Source organism: Harpia harpyja, chromosome 10, assembly GCF_026419915.1.
Source record: "Harpia harpyja isolate bHarHar1 chromosome 10, bHarHar1 primary haplotype, whole genome shotgun sequence".
NCBI lineage: Eukaryota > Metazoa > Chordata > Aves > Accipitriformes > Accipitridae > Harpia > Harpia harpyja.
The window spans coordinates 38,526,424-38,546,763 of NC_068949.1; the positions used below are offsets into that span (position 1 = coordinate 38,526,424).

The 20,340-nt window shown below is 40.0% G+C and overlaps 1 protein-coding gene across 1 annotated transcript; it reads left to right on the forward strand.

Moving 5' to 3' along the window:
* Positions 1 to 283: 283 nt before the first annotated feature.
* On the forward strand, positions 284 to 20,070 carry LOC128147534 (pancreatic lipase-related protein 2-like). The gene is made up of 14 exons (XM_052800170.1): positions 284 to 382; positions 4,878 to 4,974; positions 8,105 to 8,153; positions 8,962 to 9,116; positions 10,713 to 10,838; positions 12,336 to 12,470; positions 14,237 to 14,345; positions 14,971 to 15,087; positions 15,163 to 15,285; positions 16,163 to 16,281; positions 17,058 to 17,187; positions 17,464 to 17,575; positions 18,646 to 18,813; positions 19,900 to 20,070. Exons 2-14 carry the CDS (start codon positions 4,972 to 4,974, stop codon positions 19,961 to 19,963), a joined length of 1,410 nt encoding a protein of 469 aa, XP_052656130.1. The 5' UTR covers positions 284 to 382; positions 4,878 to 4,971; the 3' UTR covers positions 19,964 to 20,070.
* Positions 20,071 to 20,340: the final 270 nt, after the last annotated feature.

Consider the following 20,340-nt stretch of genomic DNA (forward strand, 5'->3'; position numbering starts at 1 on the left):
TACGATAACCGGCTAACTCTGGGAAGCATTTCACGTTGACTGTTATGAATGTTACATACAGGAACCCCTCTGAGGGCTAAAATGGCCTCGTCCTGCTTTTCTTCAAACCCATAACAAAACTTCAAGAGGTGCAAATTTGGATGAATTAGATATGATGAGAGACAAGAAAAGGCAACATCTGTTATATCCAGCAATAAGGGTATCATTCTTACAAAGGTTCTCAGTCACCCACATGAAGCCTATAATTAGACACCGTGTGGGCAGGTCCGCACCCACCGTCGTGGGACTGATTCCAAGTGAAAAGAGCCGGTAGCAACCAGGATTTGACAGGGAGCTGGCTGAACGGAGCTTGCAAGCAGCAACCCTTTCTGCATTCAGAGTGGTAAGTGGCTGAAAACTTGGGAGGGTTTCTGGGCAAGTGTCCTTACTAACTCCTGGTTGGGGCTGGAGGACTGTAAGGACTCCTGCTTAAAAAAAGACCGGCTAAACGGTATGGTCTGAGTCAACAGGCGAAAAGCAAACAGCAGCACTCAGAGTGATCCTGAGAAGACCCTGGCAGCAGTTACAAGGCTTAAAACTTTTCAATTCCAGGAAATCCCACTAGGAGATGAGAATTTCTGGGCCGTGACAATGTAATGCAGATAGGAAAACAGGGTGGATTCAGTGGGGCTAAGGTAATTTAAGACTGAATACATCACTATGTTTTTAAAGGAAGAACAAAATGGCAGTATTTGCACATGGAATCTGGACCCTTTTTTTTTTTTTTAAAAAGGGAAAATGCATGAGAACACAAATAACAGCTGACATGAAAAAGGAGAACAAATTAGGCTACAAATCAAGCATTATTAGGAGCACTGCAAATTTAAAGTGAGAATGGAAGTGGGAAAGAATTACAGAACTGTTACATGAAAGAATGTGGCAAACAATGTATTTTGGTAGAATCCATATACAGAGAAACTTGAACTAGTCATCAGCAAGGGCCATTCTGCACTTTAGAAATGGCAAAAGGAAAATAGTGTTGGTCTTAGAGCTCACTAAATTTAACAATAGCCTGATCGTGAAGAGGAACAGTGAAGGTCCTCCCGGAAAGACAGACAAGTGGCCAGATGCTGGCTGCAAGTGGGATGAAGGCTCCCTAGTTAGCACAGAACTGGCACAGCCGCCTCCCAAAACTGAATCATGTTTGTTGGGTTTTTTATGATGCTTGTAGTCAGGTTAAATGATCATAATTGTCTCTGTAAATTTAAATGTATGAATATCAGTGTAGGGTCAAGGTGAGAACCCTATAATTTAGGAAATCAGAGCAGGTACTGCACAAAGTCCTGAAGTGGGAAGCCAAGGACTTGATATTTAATAGGTTTTCTTTACTATTATCTTGCAATTTCTTTACATTGTTCACTATTTCTAAGCAACTGACCTAAACACCTTAAAAGCCCAAATCTTACTGAATCCTCCAATGACAAACAAATCTATGTACAACTTTGCCTACATATTAACCTTTTATTGGAACACTTCCCATGTTAAACGCCTCAAGAAAAGAATTTGCATCACTATTCTGAGTCATTATTTCAGGTTAATGCCCTAGTTCACTGTCTCAGAATCTGTTTAAGGGGTCAGTAGATACACAGAAAACTCTATTACCTAGGCCAGACAACATAAGTGAGCCCTGCCTTGCCTTGGTTACTACTTCGTATTGGGTGGTTTGGAGAAGGAAATCTACAAAAGGTTCTGGACATCTTTGCTCCACTACTAAATTGATTTATCTAACGTTAAATTTGTGGGTTTCAGAGCTATTCAGTTAAGATCAGTTTCCTCCTGGAGAACTTAACTGTACGCAAAAGCTGGTGAGCCAGCAAGAAAGGAGACTGGCTAATGCCAAGATGCACTTTTACTTAGTATTACTCGTTTGTATCGAAGCAGTGCCAAAGGGCCTTCATCCAGAATCAGAACCCTACTATGGGCTATTTATGGGGAAGGAGCTGAAGGTGAAATTAAGTCTTTTATCAATTATGCCAATTACTCTGCTACCTGAATTAGTACACCATATCACCAGCACTTTATCCAGTACCATGCACACAAGTTTTCAGTATTTGATAGTCTGTGTCTGAGCTACCAAATGGGGACTGTGCCTAGAAAAGATGATATTCTTTGTACACTTGTAAAGAATGGGCTGAACAACAAAATTACATTCAAATAAAACAGAAAAAATTATAGTGTACTTTCAGGTATTTGCATATGGGTAAATACATACCTGATCCCCTTTATGAGGCCTAAAGATACTATTGTAATATTTTTTTCCTTAGTCTCTCTTACCATTTTGGGTAATGTTACAATGCTTGGGTGTGCAATTAGCAAGTGTCCTCTAAGTGCCTCAGGCTCAAAGCCATGCAAGAATTTGCTGAGAGAACGGGAAATTTAACCTGTAACTTCTATACCCAAGGCTTATATGCTAAACTCTAGATGGCTTCTTCTCCTTTGTGTTGCCCTTACACTGTTAACTGAGCGCTGTGCCAAACTACTGAAAAATATGAAAGGCTAAAATAAAACACTGAAAAGATAGTACTGACAAAAATATTCTTTCTTTAAGGACAGTGCCAGTTCAGAAATTATAAGAAGTATTGTTGGAGTAGTAAGGCAAGAAAAGATGGGAAAAAAATATAAATGGTGAAAATTAAAAAGACTTGAAAGAAGGTACAGAACTTAAACTTCAGTACTGAAGGGGAAAAAGCAGACCTGAAAATTGGAAAGACAACATAAGACTGAAGGGACAGAAGATACTATGCTTAGCTTTGTTGACAGATGAAAACGAGCTAGCACTGCAGATCGTTACTGCAGAAGGAGCTGCTCCTGCTCTACCACTGCTTGCTCTGAACATAGTGATATTAACGAAGGCTGTTCCCCACCTCAGCATAGGCTGCTGAGGTGACCCTTTAACTTACCATTTGGCCTCTTTGAAACACAGGATGAAGAAGTGGAAGGCACCATCTAGGTCACTGACCCTCATCCATGCCACTTCTCACTGTCACATTAAAATGCGATAAAACTCCATCTTAAAACTAGCTATGTTTTTTGCCCTGTGACTCCAGCCGGATGGCTGTTTCAGGACAACACGCTGGACTTCATTTTTTCATGGCTAGTTCTTGTTCCACCACTACTGCTTTGTTTAAGTATCACTGCTCCTCTTCTGGTCTCAGGTTATATCTTTGGGAAACAACCATTTACACTCCGAGCCTTTGTACCCCTAGTCTAAAAGTCCTCCTTTCACTTCTTGCTCTGCATTCCCTCTTTTCCATTCTCATGATGATCCAAGAAGACTTTCTCTCAATCTTCTCCATTTTCTCAATATCCCTCTTGAACTGTGCATGCAGCACCAATGAAACCTCTGTACTTTTTAATTAATACCCCCATCTATATATTGAATACCATATATATGCTGAAAATACTATTGTCCCAACTGTCTATGTGGAAACAAAGACTAACAAGTTGCCTGGCACTTCAAAAGTCACTAATAATACATTAGCAAGACTTCAAAGGCCTTTTCAGTTATTGCTTCCTCAGGTGTTCACCTCCATTCTCTATGATATGCAGTGTGACAGCATTTACTTTCCCAAACAATAAAACATAATCCCACATTCATGACCTGTACTTTTTATTTAGTAATCCCTTAGTCTGGATGTCAGTATTTTTTCAGTATGAGCTCATGTCCAGCAATACCAGTGTTGAAAGCTGCCATGCAGCGTAATGCCAGGAACTGATTCCTCTAAAACCCTAATCAGTGATGATCCATCATGAGCAGTGAGTAATTACAGGGTCAAAAAACACAGCTAAAAAAACATGATCACAGCTTGATCATGATGTGATGCGAGGGTGCACAGTAGGAAGAACTCTATTTGCAAATCCAGGAGTTGCCTTTTAGTTCTTTGCCTTTAGAGTCTGAGATGCAATAATTACTTAATTTTTAATTTACTTAATCCATGCATTTAATTTTTAATCTACTTAACTGTTGTAGTAGTGCATGTATATAATTTTAATTTCTTAACCAAAATACCAAGTAGCAGAGCAGATCTTATTAAAATCTGAGTATCATGAGACTTACAATGTTGATCTTATAAAAGTGTCACGTTAGTTTGTCATGTCATGTAACTGAATTCGATTATACAACTTAATCTTTTAACAGTTCTTCACAATTTTTCTCTCATGAGTGAGTAACCTGTGGAGAGTTTCATTATTCTGCCTCAGGCTGATATCAGACTGAAACTCCATGGGTCTGAAATTCCTCAGGTCATTCATCCTATTTTTTTTTACCTGTTAGTATATCAGTTTTCTTCAAACCTGGAATTTTCTCACTAATCAATAACTTAACAAAAAATTGTCATTATGGTCTTTCTATAGCTTCTTATTTTTTTAAGGATCCCAGCTACGAGTTACCAAAGTCCAATGATTTTAAAATATGTAGTTCCAGCAGCTGTTCTACAGCAGATCTAGCATTATTGTCTGAACAGGGTATCTCCATGAACTTTTTTTCTGGTGTGAACATCAGCTGGTTTTGGTAAAGAGAGAAAAAGAAAAGCGTAAACATTTCACTTCAGTTGCATCACTGCCTTTTTTTCCATTTTATCTAGTAATGGACCAAAAACATTGCATCTTTTTAATTCTTCCATGCATGAAGGACTCCTTAATTCATGTCTTAATTCTACTGGCCATAAATTTACACGTTGGCAATGCTGTTTTCCTTATGAAACCTGTGTGACTTCTAGCTATTAATTCCCAGTTACCAATATTCCCCTTTTTTGTACTCTTGTATTCTTCCAGTTTCTTTCACTTTACCAAGTTGCCTGTAGGTTTTTAATCTCTTTTCTATCACTTTTTTTTTCCAGTATAAAGGTACCTAATCTTCATTAAAGAAAACAGTGGCTGTTTTGTATCCTGTTACTGTTCACCAGGAAAAGAGATAAGAAGAGTAATAAGAGAATGGTGAGTAAAATTCTTAGCAATTAGATAAATAACATATGTTGTTTAAAATTTAAAAAAAAATCTATTTTTGTAGTGAGATTATTAGGTTAAAAATGCTGATAATTAAAACCCCTGAGATTTGGGCGACCTTCTCATGAATAAACTGTGTGCGTGTTTGTGCGTGTCCTGAGGAAGGTGTGTGGGTATATGTGTGGGACTTAAAAATACCCTGTTGACAGTCATTATGCAGACTTTCTCATATCTCACAAACCATCCACTAGTGGCCCATGAATCACAGGTTGAGCAACAGTGTCCCAAAGGTGACTTGATGGCCTATTGTGAAGGACAACTACTGCTCCAGCGTAGGTTTTATATATTAGGATGTCAGTCCAGGAATATTTGTAATTTATTACTATTTTTTTCTGAGCTGAACAGCAATTTGGAAATATTTAGTGCTGTTTTCCTTCAGAAGTGCATATCCTCTGTCCATTGAGTATAACAATTGAGCTCAGCATTCAGCAGCCTTCTTGCCAGCAATACTGGCTAGGCTGAGATCACATTCACAAACAAGTCATTCCAGTTCCTCTTGTTCAGCAGTAAGCCTCTTAAATGCCTAGTGGAAGAATTTTCCCCCATCAAACTGCATGTTGCCTCAACTCTTTTTACAAAGACATAATTTCTTAACCTCTTTGCAATCTTTTTGTCATTAAGTTAACATAGACCAATATAGAAAGCCTACCCACTAAAAAATTGTCTCCTACCCAAACTACACCTCTCTTATTAACAGAATGAAACAATATTCCACAAAAAATAAAAATTAAAAAAACAATTTTCCTACATCTTCTATTACTTACCTAGCTACATGTTAATTTCTATTTTCTGCCTTCAAAAGAAGAACCTCTGAAAGGAAACTACTAATCACTTTTATTTGGCAACAACCTCCCACATTTTCTAAAATCATTACTCATTAGCTGCCTTTCAGATTTTGGGTCTGAAAAGAAATTATACTACCCCTCCTGTTGTAGTGTTCTCAACACGAACTATACATCTCCTGAGTATGAGAGCTCTCCATTAAATATAAGCAAATCCCACTGAGCTCTCCAATTCATTTGATGAGCCACATCTTCTGTGATTTTCCTGCACTGTCATCAGGTTCTCATCATGATGATGGGTACTTCTTGACAGATATTCCAGCTGAACTGAGGTCCTCCTTTCGGCTAACAGTTAGGACCTCTCTGTTCTTGTCTGTCACCAGCTGCTTAGAGTAACTCCTGATCCTTTATCCCTCCTACTCTTACTCACTGCCAGGCTTCCTCTCCACTTTCCACTCTCCTCCAGCAGCTAGTTTTCTTCTCTGTTAACTACATCAATGGATGTGTTAGACTTGGGAACAAAATTGTATTTCCAAGGAAATTTCATGATTCCTCTCAGCTCTGCACTTTGCAACTCCCGCTCACTGTTTAGATATTCAGCCTTGCTCCTCTGCCCTACCACAGAAACAATGAGCTATTACCACACAGGGATTTCAGAGCTGATTAGAGAGTGCTCAGAGACACACTCTCTGCGCTCTGACCTTACCCCATTTGGCTTGGTTAGAAAAGCATGTCAATACAGCCAAATAATCCAACTTCCACCAAAAAAAGCACATAGGTGGACCACATATGCCTCCTGTCTGTCATTTGACACACAAGCTTCGAGGACAAATTCTGTGAAATTCCCAATTGTTTCATGTTTGTTTCTGAGAGCATTTATTAGTATCAATGACCTTCAGAGCACTGATTTTCCAGCTTTCTCACACTGTCAAATCTCTAAAAATATCCCTTGGAGACAGTTTCCCACATAGGAAGACTGTACCTACTAAATTTACCATTTTTTCTTAGTTACTTCTAATAAGCTATCTCAGTGGCCAGGGGTGACAGCTCAAAATTTTTGCTTTACAAGAAAAGCAGTATGTTGAAAATGGGAGACAGGTACCATAGGAAACACCTAGAAGAAGAGGAAGTTGAGACCAGTGAATGAGGCAAACAGGAGGGGAGAACGGTGAAATACATGGAACCCCTGCCACAGGAAAGCCAAGTGAGGAGAGGAATCTGAATAAAGTCAGGGATACGAAGGTGCATAGATGGAAAGAGCCCTGGGTAAAAACAGCACAAACAGCCTGAAGATACAATCATAGAATCATTTAGGTTTGAAAAGACCTTTAAGATCATTGAGTCCAACCGTTAACCTAACACTGCCAAATCTACCACTAAACCATGTCCCTAAGCACCACATCCACATGTCTTTTAAATGCGTCCAGGAATGGTGACTTCAATGGTGACTTCAATGGTGACTCAAGCACTTCCCTGGGCAGCCTGTTCTAATGCCTGACAACCCTTCTGGTGAAGAAATTTCTCCTAATATCCAATCTAAACCTCCCCGGCGCAACTTGAGGCCATTTCCTCTTGTCCTATCACTTGTTACTTGGGAGAAGAGACGGACACCCACCTCACTACAACCTCCTTTCAGGTAGCTGTAGAGAGCGATAAGGTCTCCCCTCAGCCTCCTTTTCTCCAGGCTAAACAATCCCAGTTCCCTCAGCTGCTCCTCATAGGACTTGTGCTCTAGACCTTTCACCAGCTTCATTGCCCTTCTCTGGACACACTCCAGCACCTCAGTGTCCTTCTTGTAGCGAGCGACCCAAGCTGTCAAGCATGTAGACTTTACCAAGTTACAGGTATCACTGTCTTTGTTCTACCACACTTCCCACCTGTCCCCTCACAGCTGGCAAAAATCAGGACCTTGTGATCTGATTCACTCCCTCAGCAACCTGCATGCAGCATTGGCTGTGCAAGAAATGCAACGAACAGCAAAACTGAGTGGAGGGGAAGGATAACCTCCCTTGTGCGGCTGGCAACACTCCTCCTGATGCAGCTCAGGATGTTACCGGCTGCCTTTGCTGCAAGGGCATGTTGCTGGCTTATGGTCAATTGGTGTCCACCAGGACCCTCAGGTCTCTTTCTGTAAAGCTTCTTTCTGGCTGATGGGTCCCCAGTATGTACCAACCAGTGTTCAGGTGCAGGTCTTTGCATTTCTCTTTGTATTACACTCTTTTTAAAAGGACAAATCGCTCTAAATAAAATGCTTAATGTATATATTCCATTTGCTTTAGGTGGTTGGAATGTGGATTATTGCATTTTATCTCCTTGGCACAGTAGCAGGTGAGACACTATATCTATAAAAACTATCACTAGAAGGTGTATTCAGACGAAATAATATATAGGAGATGATGACTGGTATTTTCCCTTACATTGAAGTTGTAGTATGGTTTGTGGGTCATTGTATGATGATGTCTATTACTGTGCATAGAACTAATGCTAAAAGGCTCTACTCTGTTTAAATTTTATTATTAAGAATACAAGAGACATAACTCTGTGCTGAAAATTCACAGAGAAATTCAGAGTCACGTGTCCTCCTTCTATCAAGTCAGTGCACGAGCTGTCTTTACATGACTGCTGTATACAAAGAACTGCTCAGGAACATGGTGCTTAGCACAACAGACAGTGCTAAAATATAAAAGTTGAGCATAAGTGAGCAAGAGACCTGCTTGATCTAGAAAAAGCTACTATATTGAAAGAAATGATCATTTCATTCACAGTACAAGGTTACTGCTTAGATACCCTTCATTCCTGTGAGCAGAGACACAATGCTTTGGAGGAGGAAGAAGCATGCAGGAGCAATGCTAACAAGCACTTCTTAAAATACTTTTTTTAAAAGAAATTGAATTAATCCTTTACAAGCCTAGAAAATGGTGTCAAAACAGTGTCTGGGTCTTTACTTGGTTTATCCTCAAATTATTTAGCTCCCCTCATGTTACCTGCTTCAGACAATATCCATAAAGGAAACAAGAATGTATCTCAGTTTCCAAATTAATCATAAAATGAAATCCTTAGTTTTCTGCTCTTCAGACTATACATCATCAAGCGTAAGAGAGTCCAACATATAAAGAAGTTGTTTCTTCCACTCTAGGTAAAGAAGTTTGCTACCACAGGCTTGGCTGTTTTACAGATGACCCACCCTGGTCTGGGGTACCAGGGAGACTTCTGACAGGTTTGCCTGACTCTCCAGAACATATGAACATCAGCTTCACTCTCTACACCAGAGAAACAGGCAATAACTCACAGGTGACATTTATTTTTAACATCAAGAACTAACTAAAACTACAAATGTTTGTTGACTTGTTAAAAAGTCTACATCAGTCATCATAGGCAAACAAGTCAGAATAAGAAGATAGTTTGAAGGTACAGTAATGAATGTACTTTGGGGTAAAGCATGAAAAAAAATGTTGTGAATGAACTGTAGGACACAACGGCTTTCCTGGCATTTTCCTGCACAAGGATATGGGTTATGGCAGACTACCTTTTGCATGCATTTAGCTCTCTGAGAAAAGTTGAAGACTTGTTCAAATAAACAGCTTTCTGAATATTCAGATAGGAGAACAAATACTGCTGATTTACAGGAACGCTGAGCTAGGAAGGTATTGTGACTTTTAAAAATAAAAGTCTGAAGAAGACTGATTTTATGCGATTTCCAAACCCACGCTCCACCTTGAAATCTGAGTGATTTTACATTCTTACCTGTCTCTCTGCACTCTAAAAATAAGACAGAACTCCTCGAGTTGCTTATGCCCTGAAATACTGAGCAGAGCAATGCAGAGGAACCTGTAAGATCAGGAGCTGGGACCACATCACTTCAGTAAATGGTTATGGAGCTACTAAATGCCTTTCAGGCTCCCAAACCTAGCGTCCCGTGAGCTGTACAGGGATGTTTAGGATTCCTCTGGCATGAACTGTGATACCATCACTGCTGTTGCAGACATCATTGCTTGCAGCAAACCTGGTTGCCACGCTGAGAATCCAGCTCAGGCTCTCTAAAGGTGACAGGTTATACCTGTAATAAACTTTTACAATCTGCAGAGAAGGGACAGGTGAGCACACAAGATGCATTCAGCAGCAGGTTACTCCGCACTTCTGTTGATAAAATAAGTCAAAATACACCTTGCACTACTTCCTAGCCACTAAACTTAAATGTATCTATGATCTAGGGCACAGCCCTTCTACACCCAAACTCCCTGAGCTCACATCACAGACCCTGTATTTGTCTGAAAACGATACAGACAGTCAACTATCATTCTCAGAGAAAAAGGAAAGTATACAATTAAGCAGCTTGCAGCAATGTGTGAAGATCAGCTTCACCCCTATTGCACGCAGCTCTTGCATGAAATTCTTTCAGCCTTTCTAGAGTAGCAAAACAGGCATAGAAACATCACCTATCCACAAAAAAAAAAAAAAAGCTGTTGCTTAGATGCAGAGCAGCACGTTGAAACCAAAGGTCAGGTTAGTAAAAGGGCAAGCTGAACCAAGAGGTGCGGAGCTGGTGGGCTGCTTTCTGGAGGAACTTGTCCGACTTGGGCCAACAGGCATCATCCGACACTGTAGCCCTTTTAGGTTGCTTCATATTCCACATAAGGGGGTTCTCCCTGCATTAAGCAAAATAGATAGGAGCAGCAGAAACCACATGGGCACAACTTCTTTGGAAACCATAGTGGGACTGAGAAAGGCGAGATACAAGGGTCCCTAGACCCAAAATCACAGACTTTGTCCATTCAAAGCAGTCCCTTGAGTCCTATAGAGGGGATGACCTAGCTGACTTTTTTCAAATGTTTGAAAGTATGAATAGATAAATTTTTTTTCTTTTTTTTTTTCTTTTTTTACACACAGGTGATCTCAGCAATAAATTCGTCAACCATCCAAAACTCACATTTTTCCTCACGTAGGAAAACCTCTTTCATCATTCATGGATTTGGCAGCACTGGAAAAAAAGGCTGGGTGGTAGAAATGTGCTTGGTATGAGAGAGTATCCTCTGATTTCCATCAGCAGTTGTAACTACAATCTGTCAGTATCCTTTAGGCGCTAATGCTCACCTTCCATTTTGCAATTCATTAGGTAATAGCAGATACCAATCAAGAAGTAAATTTCACAAAAGCCAAAATGTTCCCACTCTGGAAGATGCAGCATAGTCAAGGCTTCTTGGTCATCTCTGACATTTTGCTTCTCCAGAGAGTTTCCATCCTCAAACCCTACAGATCAGACCAAAGCCATAAACTGAACACAGATGTCCCCAGCCTCTACACCAATGTCAGAATATCGGATTAGACACACCAACTCACTACCTCTCCCATTAGGAGCAATTGAACCGTCCTTCAGTCAAAAGGCCTTCCTGAGTTGTAAAGCTCAAGTTTCATTCTGCAGATAGTATTCTTGTTCACCACTATTCAGTTCTTAAAAAAAAAAACAACAACACCAAAACACCAAACTTTTTGTTTGATCATAGAGTGCAATGTAAAAAGATTTGAAATGTGGAAGCTATCACAAAACCAGCAGAGTGCACTGTGTCAATGACAGCCTTGGCTCTGATGGATAAGCGAAACCTACTCTAGTTTCTGCTTCTTCCACAATGGCAGGGAAAAGGACAAGCTAGAAAAAGACCACCACGAATACTAAGTCACAGATCTGCAGCATTATTTTTGTTCATAAATCTATGAAAACTTTTAATCTAGAATATTAACTTTCCAATTTTTTCAGTTGAAAAGAAACAGCAATTCTATCTGCCTCTCCACACTACAAACTTATGGTGCCTACAGGAGAGGAGAGAGTCCAGGATTCAATACACTATCACTTCAAGCTTCTGTTTTCCTTGTCATTCACCTTCAGCTGTTTATCATGGATTAATTTTTGTTTCCACTCCTTGTTCTTTCTCAAACCTTAAGTGAGCCTTAGTGACAGAGCGCTACAACTGCAGACTTTAATACATGATTCTTCCAGTGGAAAAATCACTGATCTCTGCAAGACTGACCAGTACCAAAGTGACCAATGCATTAGCTTGCTTTGCTGAAATAGCAAGTTTCTACTCTGCTCCAAAACTTGCCAGTCTGACAAGACATTCTCAGTTTTAAAGGCACTTGGTAAATAAGTCTACTTCCTATGCTAGTCAGTTAAACCACCAACATCCCTCAAAGTCACATACCGTATATAGAAACTACTGTGCAGTTGTGTGGCTTTTTCATATTATTTCAAATATGTATACAAATGGCTTATAATGTAAAATATTTTTATTAAGGTCTTTCATAATTGATACTTTTTGGATGAATGCCTTGTTATATTCCACTTTGTAAGAAGATGCATGTTTCAGTGTCATACGGGCTACAGTGAAGAGTACTGGTTAGTAAAGAATGAGAAATTCCATGATTATATTACTTTTTAACATTTATTCTGATTTAAGTTGAATCTCTGTTTGTTATTTTGTTTCCTTAAATACTTTGCTTTATGTGTTCCCACATCAGCTTTTACTGGAAGTGGAAAATATCAACTGCATTGCTGTCGATTGGCACGAAGGTGCAAAAGGCACCTACGTCAGTGCAGTGAACAACATCCGCGTGATTGGGGCTGAGGTTGCTTATTTCATAAAAACTTTACAGGTAAAAGACACAGCTACAATTCTTAAGTGGATGTAGTGGGGTTATGATGCTGCTGCTTTGATTTTGAACCTGGTCCAGTATGGTCAGCCAGTGCTTCAGGAAGAGCTGTACAATGCATGCAGTTGAGATCCATCTAATTATACTAATTATCAACTCTGGAAGGACTTCTCACAGTCACAAAAGACGCAAATTAAGCTAATGTGGTTGAAAAGAGCTGCCAATTAATTAAAGACCAGTAGGTGGCAACATTTCCATATGATGATACAGGCAAGAAGGCATTCAATGGAAATGAGGCAAGGCCTACAAGTTCAGTGCTTACAGGATTTTTTCCAGCATTATATACGTGTGCTAGAAGCAAATTAGTATCTCAGCACCACTGAAACGAGCAGGAGCTGGCCCACTTGATAATGCCATATTTGCCTGTCTACAGGCACGATAAACTGTCCAGTTGTTGCCTTCTAGCTGTGAATTTCCTGAAGGCAAATGTTCATTTACACATATAGCACAGAACTGCTCGGTTGCAAAGTTTAAGAGTACCAGTATTTCCCACTGACTTCAGAAAGACTTGTGAGTACTTAGAACTGCTGAAAATCAGAACCCTGCCCAGCTATGGACTTGATCCTGCTCAGGAGGTGTTCATCTTAAAGTGCTGCAAGAGAGAGTTCAGAGCCCACAAGGCAAAGTGCCAACTTTTCGAGCACCTGAGTATCAAAGAACACCTCCCCAGAATGTGCTGGGGTACGATCTACTGTTTCTACCTAGGAAACTCCTATCTAGCCTCACACGTTTGCTTCTGTATCTTTCTTCTTTGTGTACAAATCCCAGGGCACTCGAAGATGGGTTCAGTTTCTCATTTAGTATCTCTATTACTGCACCATTTGCAGTCTAGGCCTCTCTTTCTTCCATTACAAAAATGCATAAATAATCCTTAGACTTTCTTTTCTTTTCCCCAATTTAAAAGCTTCTGAAGTTTGACTTTAGGAAAAAATAAGCTGCATTGTAAATAGAAGTACTGCAATAAAATGTATTCAGAGGAATCTGCTGTTTAACAATAAAGGTAGACAGGCCAGTACTACAGATATTTTTTTATTTTGGTAGATGCATGATAAAACAAAACCAAACAGTGTAAAAAGCAATTAGCAACCAATCCTTGTTGTCTTTGGTCACTACAAAACCCAGCAAACCCCTGGATGAAATGTGACCCTGCATGCAGCCTACACGCTGATTAATATCCATTTCCACCTTCAACACGTGTAATATCTCAGCAGTGCAGGTCTTGTACAGGTGACATCTGGCAAAGAGGAGAATGAATGTCACCCCACTAAACTTGTCAGTGGAAATATTATTGAGTGATATGATCACATGTTCTAAGCAGACACATGGAGAAGAGACTTGATAAAAAAGGGCTCCGTAACAGAGCAAATAAAGAAAAAATAAGATCATTTTGATGGAAGATGAAATTAGGGGTTGATCCACATGAAAAAGAAGGTTCGTATTTTGTCACCAAGGGTAGATGAATACGGTAACCATATGCCAACACTACAACAGTGAATCTGTCATCACTAGACATTTAAAATTCTAGATTGGATCATTTTTCTCTCAAGTCTTAGTGTAATTCAAACAGTAATTAACTCAAGGTACTCTCACCCTGTTTGCTATGCAGAAAGTCAGTCTAGATGGTCCCAAAGGCCCATCATGTAAGACACCCTCTTTGCTTGCTACTTAAAGCCTGTGTTCTTGTCTCCCACCACCACCTTAACAATCAGAAAATCTTCAGATATTCCCCTCGGGAAATCCATTTAATTGGCCACAGTCTGGGAGCACATACTGCAGGAGAGGCGGGAAGAAGGATCCAAGGCATCAGACGGATAACAGGTAGGCTGTTCACTGAGGTGCAGAGCTAACATAGCACGGTTCTAAAGGAAAGAAACTTGCAACACACTGGTCTGTAGACTGGAATTAAATCATTGGCAGTGTTGGAGACACCTTGCATAAGAGCAGGCAAACTTTATGCTTCTCCAAAACAAGGGTAATTATTACATCTTCTTTCTCTAGTTAGGTTAAAAACTCTTTAGTGGAAGACTTTAGTGGACAGAAAAACATAGTTAATAAGTTTGTAACATTTTTGTCATTCACTGGGTTACATCAAGCCCTACACAAAGACAAAGCAACGTACCAAGAATCCTTAGTTTTTCCTATTCATAAAGCTTTACAGGCTAGTAATAAGCTCACAGGTTATAAAATACCTCCTTCATAGTAATACGATGCCATTATACAGTCTATTGGAAAATATTTTACTTCTGTTGGAATAAGTTTGCCAAAAGGTTCATAAAACCATATGATTGCATGTTTTTTTCAGTTTAGCTCAGAATTCACATCATTATTATTCAAGATGCCTTCTGCAATACTCACTATGTGATGTTGTAAGTTGGCAAAAGACATACTAACACATGCAACACTTCTCTCCCTCCCTCAACCAATAAATGTGGGGTTTTTTTAGGCTTAGACCCTGCTGGGCCCTATTTTGAAGGTACTCCTCCTGAGGTGAGACTGGATCCTTCAGATGCAGACTTTGTTGATGTTATTCACAGTAATGCTGCTCACTTTCCCGCCATAGGTAAGTGTTCATGTGCAAGTAAATATCTGCAGGGATGGGCATGCCACTAAGACACTGGTGACATGTGTATCTCAGGGCTTGGAATGTATAACACCACCGGTCACCTGGACTTTTACCCAAATGGAGGAACTGTGATGCCTGGATGCACTGATTTCATTCCAGAGATGAAGCAAAGTGATTTTGAAGTTATCATTGCAGGTAAACATACATTCCCAACATGCATAGTACTTTATTTTCATTCAATCAATCCTGAAACATGAACTGTGAAAGTAACTGTCTGTTTGGGAGAAAACAGCAAAACAAAATTGATTTTTGCTTATTTACTCATAAATTAGAAAAGGCAATAAGAAACAATAAAGGCTGGATCAGAAAAGTGTTACCCAGGGAACGCTGTAGGGAAAGGAGGTATAATGCAGGCCTAAGCTTTACTTCTGTAATTTGAAATTGGACCTGCAGAACACAAAAAGGCAGAGAACAGGGAGTGTGCAAGTCCAGCAGCCCAACCACCCCAGCAGGAGGTTTTCCAGGCTGAGATAGGCCAGCATCATGACTAAACCGGCAGCATGTCACCACCACCTTTGGTTCCTTGCAGATGCTGCAAAGAGCATCCGACACTTACAGAGGCATGAATTAGGCAAAAGCACTCAGTGTTTCCAGGGACCGTACACCTCTCCACCTGAGACTTCTCTCTCTTCACAAGCTTTGGAGAGGTTGGCAGAAGGCTGGTGGATTCCTCTTGCTCTATTAAGCCTTTTAAAACTATAATTAATGTCATCTTGCTGTGACATCTCATATATATGGCTGTCTTCTTAAAAGGGACTATTACACCATAGCAGACTAACGCATCTCACTTGAAATTTTGGCGTAACTGGCACACAGTTCTCTGGATAAAACACAGACAAAACAGTAACTTTTACTGCAACTAGAAATGTGTAAAACTGGATGAAAAATTATTACAAGACCATGCTGCTCTTCTGTTCCATGCCTTGGCTGTTTCCATGGTGAGGCAAGTGCAACTCTTGTACTGGAGAACAGGAGGTTATTTCACAGATGCTCGTAAACTTTGTTCCAACAGATGCTACAATCGTTGGGGGGTGCCATCACTCACGCAGCCATGACTTTTATTTTGAAAGTATCCTCTATCCCACTGGATACTTTGGATATCCCTGTGAAACGTACAAATCCTTTGAGTCAGTAAGTATATCAACCCAGGAATGGGTGAGCCGTAAAGAAAATAATCCAGGTCTCTGCACTCACGATAGGTCCCACTACGTGCACAGAGCGCTTGGATGCTGATGGTAGTGCTCTCATGGTGTGGTTTGGTAGGAGGAAGCACGCAGCAAAGCACAGGCACAGTGGCTCCATCAACTATTCCGCTCTGAAAAATGAATCCTGAAGCACAGATGATATCACCCAATAGGAAAAAAAATTAAACCCCGTACAATTCTCACCCTAAACTTTTATGCAAAGAGCACATAGGTTAGATGTATCTACCCTACTAATTCCTGGGTGAAAGAAGAGACGTTTGGAGCCTCCAAAATCATTGACTCTCTTCTCTAATTTACACTGGGCACTGATTAGAGCACCTAAACAAATGCACTTATGAATGATGTTCCTTTTTTTCCCCTCCATATTGTGTTGCAAAGTGGATGCAGGCAAGTTCCCTTTCACTGGGAGGGTAAAATTGGCTTATATTTTGTCCTAGACTCTAGCTGAAATATATTTGAACTAGGGATTTTCAAACCATCATCCACACAGGTATCCAACCTGCTTATTCCACACACCCCTGGCATGCCTAAATGCAGAAGCCATTTTCTGAAACAAGTTTATCAGGTTTTGGTGGTAAGATATGACAACACACAGCACTACCACAGCCTTGCAAGATCAGAACAGCATCTTGAGCCTTAATTTTGTCGGGGCTAGGATGAAAAAAAGCACTCCTCATTAACTGATGCTTGTATTTTCCCTAGGGAGACTGCTTCCCATGTTCCCAGGAGGGATGTCCAATGATGGGCCACTATGCTGACAGATTCCCAGCTAAATTGAAGAGGGTAAACCAAAAGTATTTTTTAAATACAGCAGCAGACCCACCTTTTGCTAGTAAGTGGAGGAGGTTTGTTACAGTTGATCATATGTTTGAAAAGTGATTGCCTTGATGTGATTTACAGCCATGCACTTCTGTTGCTTCTATAAACAAGTGCTAACATCTCCGACAAAAAATGCTACATTAGTTACCAAAATTCAAGCTCACCAAGTCTTTCATTTGCCAACATGAATGAATTCCAGTTAGGAAAGAAAGAACTTTCCGGTATACTAGCATTTTTAGATATCTCATATCAATGACAATCTAGTTTTATTTTGCTTGTCTTTATGCAGCTTGGAGACAAAAAGTATTTATCAAACTGTCTGGTGTAAAGAAAATGAGGGGGGACATAAACCTAGTTTTCCATGACACAGAGGGGAACACAAAAGAATATGAAATTGCCAGGTAAGATAAACTAATATTTCCCTACAGCATTTAATGCTGCTAACCTTAATCTACACATTTTCCACATATTTAAGCAGTGCAAACACTTATTCTGTGTTGCAGACATTCTACTTAACATCAGATATGAAAAAAAGTTATCCCGTAGATAAGACCTATGAGGGAAGATGGATGGTTGCAAAAAGGAAATGAAAGTCACTTCCTTTCCATGAATTATGTGACTTTACAATAAATTAGGAATACAGTTTGACCGGAGAAGTGCTGTGTTTCCCTGAGTTGCTCTTAAAAAAAATAAATTTACACCTCTGGAATGCATGTAATTCATAGAGTGCTCATTCGTTACATACATGCTTTAGCACTGCCGCTCCCACATTAGCACGGCATCACACGTGTCAGCATACTCGCTCCACGTGCTGACAAGACTCTCTGCTCTGCCAGTGACTTGCTGTATGATCTCAGGCAAGGTAATCCTGTGCCTGAACTTATCAAATTTGCAAAGTGGATACCTCCTTCCTCCCTAGGATATATTAAAAGCCATCACTACTATATAAATGGTACATTTATATAATCTGGTCAGTGAGCTTCATTCACAGCTCACATCATCTCCCACTGACTACCAAAATAGCAGCTCCCACAGTGTTCTGTACCTGCTCCGAAACAAGCACTTCCATGCGTTCTCCTGCCATCCTCTGTGCACGTGCAGACCAAAGCCCCACAGAAGTTCCCAGCTCATCTATAAAATCCTCCCCAAAAACCTTGCCTGGAGCTCTTCCTGCAGTGATACCTGCAAAATTCAGCACACTTGGGGGCTGGAGACAGCCTCACCCTTATCACCCGGTGGTCTCCTGCCACATGCATATTTAAAGTTTCCAGTATTGTTTTTCATCCTCTCCCTGTTCAGAGCATAACACCCCAGAGTCCTGGTCCAGTGCTCTGTGCTGTTGCAAAGAACAGCAAAAGTGCAAATTTCTGTTGTAGCAAAGGGGAAAACCCAACTCTTGTGCAGAATGTGATGTAGTTCAGTAATCTCTAAACTGTTAAACTTAGCATTGCTGTCTTCATTTTATTTGCAGTGGAGTCCTCTCTCAAGACCAAGTTTATACAAAATACCTTGATGTTGAAATTAACCCCCAAAATACTAAAAAAATTGAATTTCTCTGGAATAAAACCATATTCACTCTGCTCTGGGCAAGACTGGGAGCAGAAACAGTCAATATAACTCATGGAGAAGATGGACATAGGTAAGTATATCCCTTTTACAGGTCAGAAGGAATGGGAAAGGAGTGCAAAAACTCTGGGACACAGGATTGAAAACTGATCTTAATAAATTGGACACATGGTTTGTAATCAACAATGTGAATTTCAGCAACGACAAGAACAAGGTATTACACTTTGGACAGAAAATCAAATGTTCGAGTACAAGCCAGGGAATAACTGTCTGGAAAGGAATACAGCAGTGAATAATTTGGAATGTATACTGTTTTGCCACTGCAAAACAATTACAAACCAAGATAAAGCAAGTCTCGTTCCAAGGTGCATTACCAGGAGTATTGTATAGAAGATCCAGGGAGCAATTATTCTAATTTGAATAATTGGGGTAAGACTGTAACCAGAAGCAGGGTCATTTTCAAGGTTGGAGACTATACTTCAGGAACAATGCACACAGACTGAAGTCTGGAAAAATAGCAAAAGAAATTTAGAAAACTTGATCTGTGTAGAGCAGCTGAAGGAAATGTGTTTCTCAATAAAGAAAAGCCTGGAGAGGAGCATAAAAACATATGCATAAACTGTCCATTAAGGGCAACAGTCAACTATTCCACATACCTACTGGGTTTAGGTCAAGGTTTAATTGATGTATTTTACACAGAAGAAAAATTGGTTAGATATTAGGAAAAAAACTTCTTCACAGTTTGGCATTGACATAGATTATTTAGAGAAGCTGATGAACTCCCTTTCAGTGTGAGCTCCTAAAAGAAAAACTGCAAAGCTTTGATTGGGGAAATCTAGTTAAGCACCTAGCCTAAATAAAGGGAGCTTAACAAGACGCCTTTCTGACTTTATCTAGAGCTCTGTATTTATGAATTTAGAGATTATTTTTATTCATGTATTAAAACTCAAATTTTACAGCTGCTCCCCAAAAGAAGGAAATTCAGCTTGTTACTGTTAATATGCAGATGCTAATATTCTGTACAGCAGGCTTTTAAGAAGGCTTAAGTGGGATTATGGATCGAACTAACAACCCTCAAGGAGACAGCTGACAACCTGTCATTTTTCTTTGGGGGAAAATAGATAAATAAATCTTGATTCAAGTATTTTCTTCTTCTCAGGTCAACTTTTTGTGGCCATGGAACTGTGACATATGGAGTTCCCCAGTGGCTTACACCTTGCTAGAAGGTCACCGGGTACAACTGTTCTGTAAACGGCAGCTGAGCAAACCATCAGTCCTGTGCATGGGAATGTTCGTACACAAGGCTATTAAAGCAAAAAATCAAACTGCCTATTGCTTCCTTTATTTTTTCAGTTCTTTGCAAACACACTTGTCAATGTTTTTCAAGTTTGAACCAAGTTTATTGTGCTTGTAATTACGGAAGCAACACTGCAGTCTTACTCTACCAGTGCCTCAAGATAAGAACTGTTTCCCACCACATTGATAATTTGCCAGATATTCTGTCTATCAAACACTCTCAAGGCAGCTCATTACCTCAGCACACGCCTGGGGCTGGGAATAGTCCCAAACACCTCCTTTCTGAAACCTATGCTACTGCTCA